General features: G+C 43.2%; 1 protein-coding gene across 3 annotated transcripts in view; it reads right to left on the bottom strand.

Annotated features, from left to right (window-relative positions):
* The window catches only part of eya4 (EYA transcriptional coactivator and phosphatase 4), an 81,755-nt gene extending 72,067 nt beyond the window's left edge, over positions 1 to 9,688 (bottom strand). For all 3 annotated transcript variants that reach the window (XM_084082372.1, XM_084082371.1, XM_084082373.1), the window contains exons 1-2: positions 9,324 to 9,688; positions 1,432 to 1,489 (exon numbers count right to left, since the gene is read on the bottom strand). In XM_084082372.1, coding sequence (XP_083938498.1) covers positions 1,432 to 1,464 — 33 coding nt within the window. In that variant the 5' untranslated portion in view covers positions 1,465 to 1,489; positions 9,324 to 9,688. The remainder of the gene's footprint in view (positions 1 to 1,431; positions 1,490 to 9,323) is intronic.
* Positions 9,689 to 15,000: the final 5,312 nt, after the last annotated feature.

Here is a 15,000-nt window from a genome sequence, read left to right as displayed (position 1 = left end):
GTTGTGTAAGTGTGTGAGTGAGTGACAGTACTCAATGGTCCGGCGGGTAATCTAAACCAGGTCACGACTGACAGAGCCGCACAAAAAGTGCAGAAAAACAACAACATATTTCATGTGCTGCGTCCCACTTCACGCTATTGTTACTATTGGGGCTGGCAGGTCAGAGAAAGAGAGAGAGAGAATGATAGAGAGAGAGAATGAGAGAGAGAGAGAGAACGAGAGAGAGAGAGAGAGAGAGAGAGAGAGAGAGAGAGAGAGAGAGAGAGAGAGAGAGAGAGAGAGAGAGAGAAGTGAGCTTGATGGAGCAGGAGGAGATGAAATTACACCTGTTCTGGTGGCTGCCTAACGACTTTGAAATGCGAGTGGACCTCACTCGCCGCCAAAATCATTTTCCCAACAATACGACCTGATCTTTAAACAAGCAGAACTGGGTCGCTGCCGCTGACGTGACGCGGAGATGGCCGCACGCCGTCCGGGGACAGTCACCTTCATGCTTCAATTATAGTGCCGTCGTACGGCGGTGTCGCCCCGCCAAAAAATAGCAGATGTACAAGCTCACCACGCGGCGCATTCCGCGATGCGTCGTGAGCTTGTGCATAATACGACAAAGTATAAATCATGCTTCAGGCTGTGGGTTTGTGTTTGTGTGTGCTAGTAAAGTAAACAGAAAGAAAGAGAGAAAAACAAGATCAAAAACGAGTCGAGTTGGTAGTTTTATACTCGTGTGCGTGTGCGTGTGCGTGTGCGTGTGCGTGTGCGTGTGCGTGTGCATGTGCTGATGAGAATGTTTCTGATGAGAAATATTTTATAAGGAAAGGGTACATGCCTCTAAAACACAAAACTCTATGGTCAATATTGAAATGAGGCTCATCTACACGCACACACGCGCACACACACACACACACACACACACACACACACACACACACACACACACACACACACACACACACACACACACACTTGCTAAAGTGATGTCCATGTCCAGTATTGTTTCTAATTAAGTCTCATTCCCTCTGACTGTTGCCATATGGTTACTGTACACTTTACTCTCTGAACCACATCTGTTGTGTGTTAGAACACACACACACACACACACACACACACACACACACACACACACACACACACACACACACACACACACACACACACACACACACACACACACACACACACACACACACACACACACACACACACACACACACACACACACACACACACACAAATATAATGTCCTGTATACCTGGGTGGCCACTACAGCCTAGCACATGCTTGCTCACCTATGCGCAGTTGCGCACGCACGCACACACACACACACACACACACGCGCGTGTGCGCGCGCACACACACACACACACACACACACACACACACACACACACACACACACACACACACACACACACACAGTAGCATTTAACTCACTGTGTGTTCGTCGAGGTCCTGTGAGGCCTCCATGGTTTCTGGAGCAGCCACTCGTCACCTGAGGGATTAAAATAAAAAAAGAATCGACTATAAAATAAGCTGTAAAAAGAAAAAGTCACCTATACGTAATATGCACTGGTTTACCTATTAGCCACAGAATAACCTGATGAAGCTCACTGGGTCATGTCAGGGTATTGTCAGTGGTACAGACCGGTATAGAGGTTTAACCACTTAAACCCTCTAGTCTTGGAGTGTTACAACTGTAATCAGACCGCTTTTTTCCGCCTACACCAAATCTCTTCGACAAAAATAGCCAATCTACGAGCTAACAATGCGTCACGTTGCAACGCATTGTGAGCTTGTAGATCATCTATTTTTGGCTAATGTTCCCCCCAGAATATGTATGCTGGGGCTCAAGTAGTTAATACCCGCTCACTCATGCTAAAAAAAAAGAAGGTTAGCATGCAAGCTCACATCAGATCTGGATGAAAGTTTTCATCGCGTGGCATATCAATTTCTTCCTTTATGACCAACTGTCTGTGTGCCTCTGTGCCTCTTTCCCACTGTCCCCCCAGCCTGTGTGTGTTTATGTGTGAGCAACAGGAGATAGACGGAGGGAAGCAGTGGCGTTAAACTTCAGCATATCATCTTCAGCCCAGGGTGAAGTAGAGAGATAATTGCAGAAGTAAATATCAACAATGAAAAGGGAGAAGTGTAAATAATATGGTTGGCTGGCTGGTCTGGCTGGCTGGCAGGCTGGGGACAGACTCAGTCTGGTTAGTGCAGGAAGACAGTGAGATGACCCTTTGACTGCCTGACAGGAGCAGCAGAGGGGCAGGTGTGTGTGTGTAATAGAGATGGAGAAGTTAAGGTCATTTGTGTAGCTATGAACAAAAATGCTGTTTCTCTGCTTTTCATGAGGAAGTGTAATTGCAACCAAAACACACAAACTTACTTACACACATCCCAAAATGTACAGCAGAAAGACTACTCATTTATTTACATAACATAAATATTTCATTTGATTTATCTCATTACTGCAACATACTGTGAGATCTTCAACTTATTTCTGATATTTAATTGAAATTTGACTTTTTAAAGGGATTGATTGATTGATTGATTGAATACTTTATTAACAGTTTGTAAAAACTACAGTGGTACTATTATACAATGATGCTAAAAGGATAACTCAAAAAGCCCTGAGGACTTGTTTCCATTGTGGTTCCATGTAAACAAGCCCTCAGGGCTTTTTAATAAACGGCCAAACTGAAAAAAGAACACAATAGATTCTACATAATTTAAAAGCTATAAGGTGTATTATGTATGAAAAATTCAATTAATTTGACGTTTTGGTAATGATGCAAGTTTTGGAAATTAAGTTGATTCTTTCTGAAATGAGAATAACAAAAATGTGCATGTGTCCTTTGAGAACTCTACAAGAAATATTAAGTTATGAATTTTAACAAATACTGAAAGGTTTAAGACTATTGTTATACTAAGTCTTAAGTCTAGACTTGGTCTAGTATGGACTATAGAGATAATTCCAATTCATATTCGTCGCATGACGCGTCACATGCCAAAAATAGATGACCAACAATCTCGCAACGTATTGTGAGCTTGTAAGTTTGCTATTTTCATAGCACAAATTAGGTTTTAGACTACACGTGCAGAGGGGTGGTTACAGTGGGCACTGCCCTTTTGCCCTCTTTGGCTGAGATGCTACTTTGCACCAAATAAATACTTATTACTATTATTGTAACAATAATTATTATAGGACCAAATCAAAATTTCCATATCATTATAAAATGTAAATGTCAGTTGACAGGGCAATGCCAATAGGACAGAGGGGTAGCTGGCATTGTCACATGACACTGCTGTAGCTGCCTGGATTGATGGTGAACGGAGTGAAGGCAATGGTTGCACTGCAGTGTGTGAGGGCAAGAGGGGCATTCATTGAGATAAATTAATGATAATTAAAAACAAATACAGTTGCTAAAGCAATAATATTGCTTTAGCAACTGTATTTTTTCACATATATTATATGTGACATACAAATATGTCACATATGTGTTATAGCTATGCTACAGTATAAAATTTAGCTAGCTTAAAGATAATGAAGTGTGCATTCTTGTCTCTGGAGGGTCAGAGAGATAATGCTTAACTGCTGAAATGTGTTTTCTGGCGAAGATTTAGTTTTAACATCCTACAATGCCCAGTTCAAATGATACTATATCAGGTTGTTTTCAGTCTTAAAGACGGGGTGCCGTGATTTTCAGTGATTCCCCCCCCCCCCCCCCCCTAAAACATAATCATCAGGTATTATGGTTATACTAGGAAGAAGATTTTTTTCAAAAAAGTGTACAGAAATTGTTAAAATTATGTTTTTATGTGGACACGCCTCCAGTTCATTAAGTATACCTGGTTCTCACCTCCTCCACCACCTTAGCGCCACCCACCTGTCCTAGTCCCTCCTCCCCCTCATGCCCACACCTGTTGTGTTACGATAATGAGGGGGAGGGTATATTTTTACTATGTCACTAAAGGGCTGTTTTTCTATTGGCACGTTTGACCCTCAAGGTTTCAGCCTCCAGGTAGAAACTCAAAATAGTCAGAGAAGACATAAAACACCATATAAACACCACCAGGGGGCTTAATGAAGTTCTATCAACCTCATAGACACATGAAAAACAGAAAAAGTGCAAAACCATGGCACCACCTCTTAAACAAGAAAGGGCCTAATAATGGCGGTGCTCCATGTGGATCTCAGACTTCATCTCAAGTCTATGACATCACAATCGATCTCCAGTTGAAACGTAGTCTTTAGTTCACCCACAAGTGCCTGTGTGACGTTTGGAGCTACATCAGACAACAGCAGCATGTAGCTCCAAACGTCACGCAGGCAATTGTGGGCGCGATAAAGATTACGTTTCTTCCTCTCGTAAGTCTTTGTGTTTTCTGCTCATCACCTGCCTAAGTTGGGTTTGGATCTAAGTGTTCCTCCTCCTCATCAGTCTATGATGTATCTATGATGTATGACTCCAAATTTGGGCAAGTCAAAGGGGGTGGGATCAGTCTGAAACGACTGATCCCACCCCCTTTGACATCGACAATAAAATAAGTTCAATATTTCCCCAAAAATGCATAAAAAATAAAACGTGACATGTATCAGCCTCAAATTAATATTGTCTCAGTTTAAATATTGTCTGCTCATTTCTTCATCACTTCCTATTTATTTGTGTGTCCTATGACTTTTCTCTCCTGATTGGATAGAATTGGTATCCCGACCTGAAAATGCATTTACTGTTTACTAAAGGGAGCTGATAATGAACAAACACTCTATAGCAATAATTGCTATCAGAATACAGAGCTATAACACTTATATTAACAAAATAAAATCACTTACTGCACCTTTAAAGTCATATCTAAACAAACCTGGTATCCACACAACCTGTTTCCACTAGAGAGCTTTCTACCATCAACAGTCCTAATCTGCTTAATATGCTACATCCGTGGTTCTCAACCTTTTCTGGATCAGGGCCCACTTGAAAATCATGAAATCGTTGCGGCCCACCCATCTGACCACTGCACCGCTCAGTGCGGCCACTCGGTCGGCTATAGTGCCTCGCCCTGGGGCACCTCACACACAGGGCCCAAGCCCGCAGCTGACAACGCGCCTGCCTTGAAACACTGAGATGCAACGTATCAGTGGTTTGCACTTTGCAGAGAAACCTACAACAGTAACATTTCTTCCCTGGCATTGGGTTGGCATATAAGTTTCATTTATCTACACATTTGTCAAAGGCAACAGGGTTTTTCCACTCACACCCAAAGAAAAAGTGTATTCAATCTAAAATACAGTCAGAGATCAATTGAAATGAATGCGGATGCAATGCGGTAATGAGAATTTCAGCAGAAAATGTTCAAATAACTTTCATATAAGATAATCCTCCTTAGGCTAGAAAGAGAATCGGCTACCACATTACATATAATAATTTAATCATTACAAAATTGTGACTTTTATATTGAAATGATCACAGCTATTTATGTAATATATTTCATGAGAATCTATTGAAATGATCACAGCTATTTATGTAATGTATTTCATGAGAATCACCCATGTGTGGATATGCATGTGTTGAAACAGAAGCAAGAACTGGGAAACTTTCCATAAGGGTGATTCTACTACAAGCCCAGTAAACTGACCTTCTAAACAGCAGTAATCTATACTTTGGCTCGCAACATGCAGGACATCCAAGACAATATGGGTTTGTACAATTAATGAATCATTTTCTGCAGCTGTGGGCTTTTATGTCTATATATGCCCTGTGTGTGTGTGTGTGTGTGTGTGTGTGTGTGTGTGTGTGTGTGTGTGTGTGTGTGTGTGTGTGTGTGTGTGTGTGTGTGTGTGTGTGTGTGTGTGTGTGTGTGTGTGTGTGCACGTGCGTGTGGCCGGTGGACTCTGGCATGGACTTAAACTAACTGGCATCCTTTTAATTTTTCATAGCTTCGCCTGAAACCGAAGACAATAATGCGTCTCTCAGGCGAATTGATTTGTGCCCAAGACTCCCCCCCCCCCTGCCCCACGCACCCTCCCTCCCCCCCCCCCCCCCTCTCTCTCTCTCTGGCTCGCATGCTCGTTCGCTCTCACCTCTGTGGAGGACATGGAAGCAGCTTAACCAGGGCATCCCATTCTATCTGATAGAGGTTTTAATCTCCCCTTCACGTTTTATTCTCTCCCGCCATGGCTCTCAGGCCCATGGAATGGTTACCCGACCCTGCGCAACGAATCAATACGCCTGCCATTTCCGTCACAATCCCAGAAGAGAGAATTATATTTCTCACTCTGCCTATTGACAGCGACATAGAAGGAACACATATGGGACACAGCCGTAGGGGAGGAGAGGAGGAGGGTTCGAGAGTGGACCCGGGGCTCTTACATATCTACACTGTGGTAATTTCACGCCATAAAAGCCGAGGAGAGTAGAATGTTGAACAAACCGCATGATGCCTATCAACATGGGTCTCAATTATACCGCACTCACCGGTGGGCCACGCTGGCTTGGATCGGTTGTAGAATGAAAAGGAGTCATTCATTAAATTACACTATTATTTATGGAAAACGCTTATGGACAGCAGTGGTGTAAAGTAATGAAGTATACTCATTTTCTGTATTTTCTTTTTTACTTTACTGGAGTATTTACAATTGTCTGTACTTTTACTTCTACTCCACTACATTTCAGAGGCAAATACTATACTTTTACTCCACAACAATTATTTGTAAACTTTAGTTACTTTGTAGATTTTGATTATTATTACAAAACATACATTAACCACTTCAGCCCTATATACATTTCTGCCATTTGAAAATGGCAGATACATTTTATACATTTGAAAGAGTACTTTCTACTTTTGGTACTTTAAGTACATTTTTGATACCAATACTTTTGTACTAATAGTACATTTTGAATTCTGGACTTGTACATGTAACAGAGTATTTCTACATTGCAGTATTGATACTTTTACTTTTTCCACCACTAAATGACAAAATTGCTTTAATTTAAATGAAAAAAGGGGGAAATGTCAGACAGTCACGGGAGGATAGTTCCAATTCCAAACCGTTCTGGCATGTTAGAAGGTGCGTTATAACGCGCTGGGGGGCACGTCTCAAAATACCATTCCGCAGTGCCAGTGTGTCACCACTGTTTACTGCTATTGTCATAAAGACATTTCAGGCGTTTACTAGGGCCGCACTGTCTATTTTAGGCGACGATACTGACGGGCAGACAGACGACTTTCATTTGAGGAACTCAAAATGCACTGCGTAAAAATACTGTGCGTAATTATCAATGATATGCAGAATATCTCCCCACAGGCCAGACACGTGTTATAAGAATAGAGGAAATTAAATGGCGTGGCAAACGGGTCAGAATATGACATTTTGTGTTTTCTTTTAGACCTACACCAGTAAGTGAATGTGTGGAAGTGTAGCACCTGACCACTTTGTTCAGCAAGGATAATTGGCAAAAAAAAAAAATGTTTCCTCTAAAAAAATGTAGGCCTACAGTTGTAAATGTAAATGTATGTTCATATCGGTTTGTCTTCGTCTTGAAACACTTGAAATAGGCACAAACACGTAACAAATGGTCAGGCTCTCCAGAATAAATAACAGTAGACCTAAACATGATTATCCGAATAGCCTACCTGCAGCGGTATTCAAGGATGTTAGTCTAACTTGATTTAAAGAACACTAAATTAATTCAGGATGAAACATGAATCTCAGTGGATCATATTTTCCGTAGCCACTTTCAGCACAACTTTCCCGATATCAAGTCACCGGGATTATAGCCTTTATATTCCAAATGCTGGAATTGATTAATTAAATGCACGGCCATGACATGCCAAACGCCGAGAAGAATAATTCACAAATAACCTCCGGATAATATGGGACTGTCATTAAAAAAAAAAAAATCCAAACAAATCAAAACCCATGTGTGTCCATCTATGCGCGTTGGTTAACTATGCGTCCTTAATGTGAAATCGATCCTGTATGGATTACGGTTGGAGTCAGTAGGCCTATCAGATTTTGAGCCGACGCGTAACTTGTCATGTTGTTAAGGGGCAGGCCAATAGAGCCAGGGCCATTCAAGCCCTTTAGAGCCCAGCCGTGTGGCGGCGTGGTGCGGGTATAAGATTCCCATTTCCTACATATCAAATATAAACACAAACTCCACGTGGGGATAGGAATTACGACGCGGAGACCCCACACAGCAGAGCAGCACAACGGGCAACCGAGTGGTAACCGGAAGACTCGCCCCAAAACACACTCGCCCCCATTTTTTTTTTGCGGACCAGTGGTTCTTGTATTCTTTCTTTTTTTAATTGAATATTTATTAGTAGTTCGCAAAAAAAGAACAGGGAGGTACGGTTCAATACAAGGTCTGCTAAGAGGATTATACCCAACAAATGTTATGGCTTGTTTCCATTGGGGTCCTGTGTAGGGTAGGCTACTCAGGCGTTTGTATTTGTTTTATTATATGGTTTTACTGAGTATAAGGTTAGAAAGAAGTTTAAGGTTAGGCATAGTTACTGAGGTTAAGTTTAGGAATAAGGTTAGGTTTTGGCACCGTTTTACTGAGGTTACGTTTAGGAACCAGGTTAGGTTTAGTTTAGGTATAGTTTTACTGAGGTTACGTTTAGGAATAATAAGGTTAGGTTTAGGCATAGTTACTGGAGTTATGTTTAGGAATACCAGGTGAATACCGCCGGATTTGCCCCGGGGAGACTGTGTTTTGGGGCGAGCGTTTTGGTATTCGACCGAGTGGCCTGGTGCGGGTTCTGCAGCAGCGTCCGCTTCCCATGCTTATATGAATTATTGCCCGTCTCTTCACGAGACCCGCAATAATTCATATAGGCATGGGAAGCAGACACATAAGACACTTAACCATAAATGAATACCATGGAAAAAGTTCGCAACAAATAGCCTATTGAGTGCTTGGGCTCTGAAATACCCTTTAAAACAACAATCATTGCTAAATATCTTTCGTGATATTGAAACAAAATATTGCCAAAACTGACCATTATTAGGTGTCGCCTATTAGTTTCATTTTTCAGTGACAGCCGACATAGTGAAGGAATTCAAGTCAGATAAGTTGACACACTTTGAGTAGCCTACAAAAGTCAGTAAATCCAATAATTTAAAACAAAAATAATTTTAAGGTATAAATATCAATATGAAATCATCCAGGCTATACATCTGTAAATGTTCTAATTACAATTTATAAAATATCAATTAAAACGTTCCACAGAAAAATCAAGTTACGCACACCATTATTTTTTTCTTCCACAATACATTCGTGATTACATGTGAGTGAATCCAAGAAGTTAAAACATACCCAGACAAAAAAAATGTTTTCGCACCTCCAAAAAGAAAATCGCCAATTTTCTTCTCACTCCTTGGAAGTGTTCATGACAGAATGAAGTGGGATATAGTAGTAGGTCTGCTCTGCTCTGCTCTGCTCTGCGGCGTGCTGTCTGTCACTAGGACTAGTTCAAAAACTTCAACCCCTGGCCATTGCCAGCCTGGGTGGCCATAACAAACTCCAAAAGTTACTTTAAAAGGCACACAAATTAACAAACAGCCCTTACGCTAAACCGACAGCTGGCTCTCCGGAAAAATAACCATTATCTTTAGTCGTCGTCTTAGTTAGCGCGCAGCAGGGCTACATTGTAGCATTATAGACGCAACTATATTATTGAAGAACCGTCTCTTGCAACGGTGTTGATCATTACTCAAAGCGCATGCGTCCAGCTGCCATGCGCACACGAATGGGCGCCTATCCAAAGAAGTAATGGGGGGTATGGAGGAAGGGGGAGGGGGAGGGGATACCAAAATGACATTCTTATTAATAGTTTGGACCAAATGACGCGCGCACATATTTATTTATGCCAGCACAGCAAGGAACAACATGCACTCCCTGACAAATCTGTCTCCTCATTGACTTGTTTTATAATGTGTCTTAATTCAAAATATAGGCCTATACATACAGTATTTTTTTCTATTAAGTTCAATTGAGGCAAAACTCACTTTTTAAAATTTAGGAGGAAGACAGGAGCTAGCCGTTGACTCATTGTGAGCTTGTAGATCGTCTATTTTAGGCGCGCGACACTGTCGAATGGCGAAGTATAAATCCGCCCAATTGATGAGAGACAAATCTGTCATCAGCCCCACTCACACATACAGTAGTGGACTGAGCAAATTGGAGCAGCTACAATTACACTTACATTAAACCGCCAACAACAAACCAAAACAAAATCCACAATAATATCAGAATGACCTAAATCTGTAATGTAAACCCACTCCATTTCGCACAGAAACTGCATGGCCTCTTTGCTCATTTTAAAAGTTTGTTATGGTTAATGGATAATGATGTAAATGCAGGAGCCAACAGACCTATGCTGTTGTAATGCTCTTTTACCATGCCGGCATTTTTCTGAGATGATGTTATCAGCTTTCTTTGGCTGATCACTGATTGCTGGTTCACAGCACACAACACTTCTGACAGGTACACACACGCACGCACGCACGCATGCGCGCACACGCACACGCACACGCACACGCACACGCACGCGCACACACACACACACACACACACACACACATGTCGTGTCAGAGATTGACACTCAAGATTGAGCAGTGTGTGATTTAACTCCAAGAGTTGAATAAACAGTCAGGATGTTGCTGTGTATGTGATACACACATCACATCACATCACAACACAGACAGAGGGGGAAGATTGAGACCGGCTTAAGGCACGGACGTCACATGTCACCAGTACAAGACCGCTACTCCAAAATCATTCACGCCTCCTCCCTGTTTCACTTCATCCCACCTCTCCGTGGTCTCTTCCCTCATTTTCTCACATCCCTCTCTTCTCATTCTCCTGTCCGTCCGTCCATTCACGATATCGGCATGCAGAGCGCAGAATCCTGACTGTGACATCAGCGCCATCATGTGATGCCAGGCCCGCCACAGACTGACGTCTCTCAGTGTGTGTGTGTGTGTGTGTTTATGTGTGTATGTGTGTGCTTTGGCAATATGTAGGGGGGGTCAAATTCAACCCCTTGGCATGGGATGAGGAGAGACACTGCCATGGGAAACAGTAGCCTGACACCGACAGAGAGAGACGGAGAGAGAGAAAGAGAGACAGACAAAGAGACAGGGAGAGGCAGAGCAACAATGGCGTTCTCCATTCATTGCTCTGGGATAGCAGCATTCATATTAACATGCAATTGGCTGTCACCTACTAACATTGGGACTTTCTGACCAACCAGTATCGTGAATATCCCTCTAAATCAGTGGTTCTAAAACTTTTTTTATTTCAAGGACCCCCATAACTCTCAGAGTTACAGACCTGTAACCCCCTCAAGGAACCCTAGGGGCCCTGGACCCTACTTTGAGAACCACTGCTCTAGATTCTAATCCCAAAGGAGTGTTCCGGTTTCTCCAGCAGACCGCCACAGTTTAACATTTGTATGGACAGAGAGCGTGATCTGTAGCCTGACAGACATTACTTTGGATCACTTGGCTACGACCGATAAAGTGTATACAGCATTTACAGTGTGTGTGTGTGTGTGTGTGTGTGTGTGTGTGTGTGTGTGTGTGTGTGTGTGTGTGTGTGTGTGTGTGTGTGTGTGTGTGTCAATATATAGGTCAATATCGGTCAATAAAATTGCCAAACCAATATATCGTCGATTCGTCTGGCTCTGGGCTATTGGCTCTTAGACTGATGTATTTGGAGTACGGTACTGTCTTATATGAACAGCACAGCTCTCCCTCCCTGTTTGATTCTGTCTACAAGGCTACAGCCTAATGGTTGAAAAATGCTTCTGGGCGCGGACGGCTGGCGTAGCCGTCTGGGCACCTATAGGCTGCTAATCCCGACAACCTTTACTGTAAGTCACCCCCCCCCCCCCCATTTCTCTCCCCATTTCCTGTAATTCTACTGTATATCTATCAGTAAAGTCAGAAAAAGGCCCAAAACTATCTTAACTAACCCTAAGAAGAAAAATGCTTCTGCGAAGATGCACGTAAACACAACTCATAGAGGAGCAGGAGCCCAAATGAGCACATCCATAACATAACTGCACGTTGTGCATACCTGAGGTCCTGTTCATCAGACAAAATGCTGATTGGTCAAGCAGGGAAGGATATCCGGTAGCAACACTGAACTAAAACTACAAACAAGAGCAAGAGCGCACAGAGCCATTAGCATTACCCCCCCCCCTCCTCTCTCTCTCTCTCTCTCTCTCTCTCTCTCTCTCTCTCTCTCTCTCTCTCTCTCTCTCTCTCTCTCTCTCTCCCTCTCTCTCTCCACCAAATATACTCAGGCCTGGACCCTCATGGCCCATTTCTCAGTGATTGACACTTTCTGCCAGAATAAATTAAAGGCTCAAGCTGTGATGGAGCCTGAAATAGCAGGAAGCTGTCGCTGACCTGCGCTCTCTACTGCCGCGTGTCAGCAAGCTTCAAAAACCTGGCAGGACATTCTGCACAAAATAAGTGACTGACTGAGTGTGTGTGTGTGTGTGTGTGTGTGTGTGTGTGTGTGGTGTGTGTGTGTGTGTGTGTGTGTGTGTGTGTGTGTGTGTGTGTGTGTGTGTGTGTGTGTGTGTGTGTGTGTGTGTGTGTGTGTGTGTTTATTTATGCTTTACGTAAGCTCGGCATCAACTATCTCCACAAATTCAAATTGTTGTTGTGTAAACCTTTAGCGTCAAGGCTCTCTCTCCCTACACAACCACAGCGGCTGGGGGAAGCGATTTGGAGTCGTTTAATCAAATCTAAACTATTTTGGAACTTGAAGACAGTGGCAGGTGGATCTATTTTTTCAGCCAGCTGTTCCCGGTGGGGGTGGCATGGGGTGGGGACGGCTTTGAGGGGGAAGGGGGAACAGGGGGGTGGTCTCAAACCCTAAAGATGTTTAGTGGCCCAAGACTCTGGGTCCCTTTGCCAAGTCACAGAGCTCCCGGTTCTTGCCAGGCAGGGGGGTGGGGCTGGGAGGTGAGAGAAAATGCCATTTAGCCGGGCGGTATTTATAGATATGTGAGGAACTTGTGCTTCGGGCTGGGCTGAGGTGCTGACGACGTAAAACGAGAGGACGCTTCCAGAAGTCGGGTGTCAGGGCTCACAGATAAAAATACCCGGTGAAAGATGGGCCTGGTCATTAGTGGTGCAGTCTGGCATGTGACATGGCAGCGTTTCAGCTGTGATTTATGATTATTACTACAGCAAACCCACCCCCGCCCCTGTCCCCTTCCCCCCGTCCCCACCCCCTCCTCCTTATGCCCCCTCCCACCCTCACCCCCCACTCCACCCTCCCCTCTCAAATTGGTTTCCCAAATGGGATGGCGCAAGGGGTTTATTTCAGGGCCCGTGTGCCCAGAAACAACATCCACTGGCATTTCAAACGTTGGCAAAGTGTCACAGCTGGGTCTCAGATCGTACTACTCCAAGAATGATTGAAGGGAAAAATGGCAGCATTGATTATTTGATCCAGGTGGTTGTGAGGGTTATGTATGGCACACATGATGATACTAATACTTAGCCTGGTTCCAGACGAATCTGCCATTGCAAAATTGCATTGCACTTTAGCCCTCGGCACGCAGTGTGTCGTGTGATATTGTCTGGCCACGCGAGGCTAACTAATACTTGAGCTGTCTGGAAATATAGACAGACAACCACAATATGAGCCAAGTTCAGTTGTTTTCGAGTACTGCATGTTCTGAGCAGATCCAAAAGCTGTCCCTGAGCCGGGGTTGAAGGATAAGGCCTGTGACTGTCTCAGTGTCAGTAGGACAGAGGGAAGTATAAGGAAGGAAGTAAAGAAAGGAGAAAGGAAGTAAGGACGTAAGGAAGGAAGGTTATACAGTGTGTGTGTGTGTGTGTGTGTGTGTGTGTGTGTGTGTGTGTGTGTGTGTGTGTGCGTGCGTGCGTGCGTGCGTGCGTGCGTGCGTTTGTGTGTGTGTGTCATGATTTGTGTGCATGGGGATCTCATCTTAAACAAGCTCAGTGCTTAATGAGTCTTCCAGTTTAGTAGACCTTGTATTGTGAATGTTGTTCTCATGTCTTACTAAATAAAGTACATCAATCAATCAAAATGTGTGTGTGTGTGTGTGTGTGTGTGTGTGTGTGTGTGTGTGTGTGAGAGAGAGAGAGAGAGAGAGAGAGAGAGAGAGAGAGAGAGAGAGAGAGTGATTTAATACAGTTTAAGTAGCCTGATGTCCTACCTAAAGTTAATGAGAGAGGGGGGGGGGGGGGGGGTGGGGGATAATGAACTCATTGCGGGCCGCTGCGTTCCCTAATTGCTGGAGCATGCTGCTGTAGGGAGGAACAAGGGAAACATTTAACACATCGTAAATTCCTCTAATGTCCTGTCGAGTGGCTGCCGGTCAGGTTACACTTACCACTGGCACTTTTTCTAACTGACTCTTTATTAGTGTCCGCCGAAGAATAGAGAAGAGCTAAACTGAGCCGTTTTATAAACAAAAAGTGTCAATCAAGTGTAAAGACATGTACTGGTCTCCTCCTGCTCTGCATGCATGTCTGTGCCTGCGGTTCCAACCAGTGGTGGACAAAGAACTCAACCTGCAAGTACTTGAGTCAAAGTATACTGTAGATAATACTTGTGGTCAATATATTACTCAAGTGAAAGTTGCACAGTCAAACTGGTACTTGAGTTAAAGTACTGGAGTACTTGCTTTTAAAAATACTTTAGTTTTCAAAAATACTAATTACAAAGTACATTTTCTTTTTCATATCAATGTAAGAAAATGTCCCACAAAATTCTAAAACAATTCAGAAATGTTCACAAATAGTGAAAATAGCAGATCTACAATTTCACAGTGCGTTGCATCCCGGCACGTTGTGAGCTTGTAGATCGGCTATTTTCACTATTTTTGAAAAAAAACGATTAATTCATGTAGGATATTTTTTACATTTTGGTCCCGGTGGTTCTTTCCTTGAATAGTGGAGTCAGAGTACAATATTTATTAGTGGAGTCAAAGACAAAAGCT

The sequence above is a fragment of the Gymnoscopelus microlampas genome, assembly GCF_963454915.1.
Source record: "Gymnoscopelus microlampas genome assembly, chromosome: 16".
NCBI classification, from domain to species: Eukaryota; Metazoa; Chordata; class Actinopteri; order Myctophiformes; family Myctophidae; genus Gymnoscopelus; species Gymnoscopelus microlampas.
Note: the sequence above shows the minus strand (reverse complement) of the source record. Positions and strands in the feature narration are given on the sequence as shown.